Source organism: Micromys minutus, assembly GCF_963924665.1.
Source record: "Micromys minutus genome assembly, chromosome: 8".
Taxonomy (NCBI): Eukaryota; Metazoa; Chordata; class Mammalia; order Rodentia; family Muridae; genus Micromys; species Micromys minutus.
Window position 1 is genome coordinate 69,954,595 of NC_137977.1, and position 6,000 is coordinate 69,960,594.

A 6,000-nucleotide genomic window follows, 5' to 3' on the forward strand; every position below is an offset into this window, starting at 1 on the left:
TGTTAACAACAACAATAAAAAACAAACAAACAAAAAAAAACCCTTTTTCTTATCCTGTGAAGTAGTTCTCAGTGTCTTTGCCCTATGCACCAGCCAACAACCCACGTATTGGTTATTTATGGCTTGATGGCTGGGTTATACCCAATTTCAGTCAACATAAAGACATCCATTTTTAAAGCTGAATGTTAAACCCTGTTCAGAGGATAAACAGGGAACCATTTTCCAGTTAACTTTTAGTATGGTCTATCAAAATACTTCCTGTTAAGGGAAGCAGAGAAATTCTGTCCAGTGCCCACTGAACCACTCTGTTGGTAAGAAGTTTGCCTAATGAAAACATTATTTTGAAAATGAGTGTTAGTTATGATTTCTGTGAAAGAATCACTTGGGAATAAATAGTAAATTAAATGCTTCCTGACTTATCCTCACGCCTTAGTGACAGTGAGCAATCATCGACATCATTTGGATGTGAGGGTATGCAACAGAAATAAAAAAGCAATCGAGAAAACACGACAAAAATTTATTATAATAGCATACCACCTTTACTCCAGAGAGTTAAACCATCTTCAGAACCTTAATTAATGTTCTACTGACAGCGGAACTTACATTTATGATCACTAATAATTTATTGTGATTGGTTTTATGGCTTAGCATAGAGTAAAACACGAAGAAGGTTGAGTGCATATCTTATGATAATAGACAGCATTTCATATCTATATATCTGGTGGGTTCATATAGCATTGTATAAGTTTTCTAATTTCGTTGGCTCATCGGCATCTTCTTCAGGACTCAGACAATATTGCAGTTTTCCTCATTATATAACATTACATGGCTTACTTTTCTTTCTACATGTATAAAGCTTCTATCTCATGGGTTTGAAACACATGAGTGTTTGTTACACTTTCTGCCAGATTACCTTCTTTATCATCGTAAGAATATATAGACGTTTAGAAACATACTTTTGTTCTATAGTGTATTTATTTGCATCTAAGTTTCTTTGACAAGCATTTCACTCCTTTTAGAATCATTATACTTTTTATATAAGAAATGTTTGCTAAAGTCAATGAATAATTGAATACAAATTTCCATTTATCTTAATAGTCTCTCTGTTCACTTAGGTTATTTAATGCATCAATATATAATGATGTTCATATACCTTGTTAGTGTTTGCTTTCTATATGTTTCATATATTTTTTACATTATTTGCTCCTCCTATATAAGCTCTACTACACTAAGTAGGTATGTTATACTCTAATATGTAATTTTTTAGTGTTTTTCAAAATTTTCTTGATTTACTTTTACTGGGTTGGGTAAGGGTTTATTCTACACAACATAGCTTTTATGTGTTAGGCTGAAAATTCAAATAAAATGTAGAACCTTTTTTGTACACATTACTCTTCTATACTCTTTTGACTCACAACCTTCTACATTGTTTTAAATATCTTACAACTTCCACAAGGCTTGGTAATAATTGATACTTTATTTCATTCTCTGTTCAGGGTGGTAACAAAATAAGGCTAGTCTATATTAGTATAATTTGTCACAAACACGTTTTGGCTATTGTTTCTGTATCAGTTATATTTAGGGATTTTTTTTCATGATTATGTTCTTCTTTTATTATAAACAATGGTTTATGTCCCAGCAAACTTAGGTCTACTGCTGGTACCAGTAAAACCACAGCTGCTGTGGACCAGTAAAACCTCAGCTCTATGAGGTGTAACCTCTACAGCACAGTGGTAAAGATCTCACTGAACATTTTATGAAGCAGATTGCTGGACAGGTGGGAGACAAGTATGTCTGTCTCTCTACCTCTTCCATCTTCCATCTTAGTCATTTGGATTTACCACAGCCATTTCGCCATCTCTCTCTCTCTCTCTCTCTCTCTCTCTCTCTCTCTCTCTCTCTCTCTCTCTCTCTCTCTCTGTGTGTGTGTGTGTGTGTGTGTGTGTGTAACTTAAAGAACTTTTAAGGCAAATCTTCAATTATTGATCTTTTTCCCTTTATTAAATCTGACAATGATTTTGTTTTCATTTCAAAGCAGATTTAGTAGATGGTGAATTTTAGTATATAGTTATTTCTGTGATTTTTAAATAAGATTTTGCATGTAGTAACTGGAATCTGTGAGCATGCCTTGTTCTGACCTCTAATGCTTATCAACCACATGACAAACTGTGCGATCCTTTCTCCCAATGTACATTTTTACCTTTTTTTAAAAAAATATCTTTTTCTCTATAATTTAAAACCTCTAAGTCTGGGTAGGTCTTCTATACTTATTTTGCTTGAATTTTTGAACTTGGATTTATATTTTGATTATTAACATAGGAAGTTTTGAACTTTTGATGAAAAATATTTGTTAATTTCTCTAATTGCTTACATGCCATGGATGTTCACTGTTCCTGGGAAACTCATACATTTTATTTGACTCTATTATATTTTGTTAAATGGATTAATTCTTTAAGTCCTTCTGTGAGAAGGACTATATTTATCCTCTCAACCTTCTGTACATGCAGATATTATCTGCTAAGTGCATTCTCTCTTCCATGCCTCTGTTTTTTGTCATGTGTGGCCATATGTCATTTTCCAGACTATCATTACATCTACATTTTAGAGCTCAATTTTTATGATAATTGATCTGGGAAAATATGATCAAGGTCTCTTGTTACCATTTCAAAATGTATGCTGTGATTTTTATCTTGAATTATTCTTGACATCATGATGCTATGTGTCCTATAACTTCCGTTTTACCTGTGGAGCAAAAGCAGAGAAAACTTGTCCTATCTATTCATTCCTCTCATGACTCAGAAAAGAAGACAAATCAAAGTTCATAAAATTACTCAAACACTCACAAACATTGTGTTAAAGTCTTACATAAGTTTTTGCAGGAGTATATTATATGAACATACGTATAACACTCACAAACATTGTGTTAAAGTCTTACGTAAGTTTTTGCAGGAGTATATTATGTGAACATACATATAACACTCACAAACATTGTGTTAAAGTCTTACATAAGTTTTTGCAGGAGTATATTATGTGAACATACGTATATTAGTATGTGCACATGTTCCTATTCAAAGCAGAGGTGTGAGAAAATGAGACGGTTACTTCGAAGATGGAAAATAGAGCCATTGTGGCAATAGAATCTTAATTTTGAATTGCTGTGTGAAAACATTACTCTCAGCCTGTAATTTTGCTTTAAAGTTTTGAATTTGCGTTTTGAAGGTGATATTAACACATGGTGGGTTGTTTCTCCTCCTGTCTGTCTGTTGTTTTCATTTTCTCCTACCTACAGAAAAGAGGAAAACCAGCCTGCTGGATCAGCTGACCAACACGAGTGGGACGGTCATTGGCGTGACTTCCTGCATTGTGATCATCCTTATTATCGTTTCTGTCATTGTCCAGATCAAACAGCCTCGTAAAAAATACGTCCAAAGGAAGTCAGACTTTGACCAGACCGTTTTCCAGGAGGTGTTTGAGCCTCCTCACTATGAATTATGCACGCTCAGAGGAACAGGAGCAACAGCTGACTTTGCAGATGTGGCAGAAGACTTTGAAAATTACCATAAACTGCGAAGATCATCTTCCAAATGCATCCATGACCATCACTGTGGATCCCAACTGTCCAGCGCGAAAGGCAGTCGTAGTAACCTCAGCACAAGGGACGCTTCCATCTTGGCGGAGATACCCACGCAGCCAGTCAAGCCCCTCATCCCACCCGTGAACAGAAGAAACATCCTGGTCATGAAACACAACTACTCACAAGATGCCGCAGATGCCTGTGACATCGACGAGATTGAGGAGGTGCCCACCACGAGCCACAGACTATCCAGACACGAAAAGTCCGTCCAGCGGTCAGTATCCATAGATATTTGATGGCCACTGTAACTGAAGACGGAAATGCTGCCACAGCATTGTGTTCTAGCCTGTCTTCATGCTCCCTTGCCCTGTGAAAGATAGATTTATTCTCTGACTAAGTCAGAGAACATCAGCTCCCCAACCCCTTCCTTCTTATTTTAGTGCACATGCAATGACACATGTGCTCGCAGACCAAAGATTTTTATTTCTGTACATACAGACACTATTTCTACACAAATGGGGCCCCTCATTTATGACAGAGATTTAGGCAACTAATCTGCCTTCACAGTCATAGTTGTTGCTTTTATCAATATTTATATATATATTAGGACATAAAATAATTTTCTGAAACTGTTGCTTTACCAAACTAGCCATAACATCTTATTGAACATTTTTAGTTCAAAATATTTTTAACAGACTCTATTTACTTTGCTAAGAAAATAACAGAATATTTTTATATAACGTATTATTTATATTACAAATTATATTTTATAATATTGAATACTAAAATTTTGATAATTTTTATTTAAATTTAGATATCGGGAGAAACATTTCATTTATTTTTTATTTATAGATACATAAAAATACCATGTTGTATGTTAATATTCCAAAAATGAGTAAAAATATTTGGGCAGAAAAATTTGAAATTAGTAATGTATTTTTAAATTCCAAAATACATCTAGTTGAATTGTGATGTATTTGCATGCTTACTATACTTTACGTAATCCTATAGATAGATATATGTAGATTTTATTCATAAATTCTAAAATATCTAGTTTGATTTAATACTTTAAAAATATTTAATGATTTTGCATGCTGCTGTAATACCACTGTTCTCATTGCTTTATTAACTTTAGGAATGTTTGTTAAGAAAATGTATGTCTTTGTGTTTTGTGCAATTATTACTTTGTTGAATGAAATAGCCATAACATTCCAGGTTCTGCCTCATTGGGTCTCTAAGCAAACATGAATCTGAATACAACACAACTAGGGTCTAAAACGAAAATTCAAGGTAAGCAAACGCTCCCACTCCTTCTCCCCTTGTCATATTCTATCTTGTTCTATTTCATGTAATTGTCTCATAGTATTTCGGGGAGTGTGATTTGTGTTCATTATTTTCTAATCTACCTATTTCGTGGCATTTCATATGTAGAAGTATAATGTATGCAACAGGAATGGAGTGACTATTCTTAGGATAGATAGCTTACATAATAAATTTCAATATTCTTACATCAAACATTGTTCAAAAACAGAATAAGCTAATATCCACATTGTAAGACAAAGACGGTAATAGCAATGAATTTTCTATAAGAACTAATGCAAGACACCTCGGTTTTCGAAAACTCAGATATAAGAATATTCACTCATAAAGGAACTACAGAAAATGCATCAGAGGGGTGATTATTGATCTAATTTGACTATTTGAACAAAACACCAGGTATTTGGTAATATTCATACAATTTATGTGATTTTTACATTTGCATGAATAATTACCTTATTGCATCGAAATTAAATGTGGCATGTTGATCAAATTTTATGAAATAAAATTTGAATGCATTATTCTTTATAAACCTTGTGACCTTCAACTGTCCAGGTGTACATCTATTTGTCATGAAATATCTCACTGGTTTTACATCTTCACCTGGTAGTCTGTGTTTATTTTACTCTAATTCATCTCCAATTAAATTTGCTTCACAGCTAATCTCTTCAAAACTCCTCAAGCCTACCAACTGTTCTTGAATTAGGAGAAGGCAGTCCATGCTCAGAATGACCTTAATAAGTTGGTGTGTTTGTCGCATTTTTTTTCCCAATTGGGAGAAAATGTTTTAATTGTGGTTTATTTTCAGAGAAGAACTATTTATACAAACATGGGGACTGTGAAAAGAAAATTCGTAGTGAATTGTGAAAAGTGGACATATTTCTAAATCCATTCCACTGCCTTTATCCAAACCTAAGAGTTACAGACATGTGTTATTCCTTCGGCAAGACTCCCGCTGCTGCACAATGACCTGTCCATTTTCTCATTTGGTTGCTGATCACCAAGTGCTCCTTAGGTTTTAAATACATTCTGAGATTTATGGAAACTTGAAGAAGAAATTAGTTCCTGAGTGAGACTACCCCAGCTTTACGTTTACTGTCGGTTTCGCA

General features: G+C 34.1%; 1 protein-coding gene across 2 annotated transcripts in view; it reads left to right on the forward strand.

The window, feature by feature from the left end:
• NETO1 (neuropilin and tolloid like 1) overlaps positions 1-4,850 on the forward strand; it is a gene marked incomplete at both ends in the record, with an annotated part of 104,506 nt that extends 99,656 nt beyond the window's left edge. For both annotated transcript variants that reach the window (XM_080920156.1, XM_080920157.1), the window contains 2 exons: positions 3,290-3,848; positions 4,790-4,850. In XM_080920156.1, coding sequence (XP_080776282.1) covers positions 3,290-3,848; positions 4,790-4,850 — 620 coding nt within the window. The remainder of the gene's footprint in view (positions 1-3,289; positions 3,849-4,789) is intronic.
• Between the last annotated feature and the right edge of the window lie 1,150 nt (positions 4,851-6,000).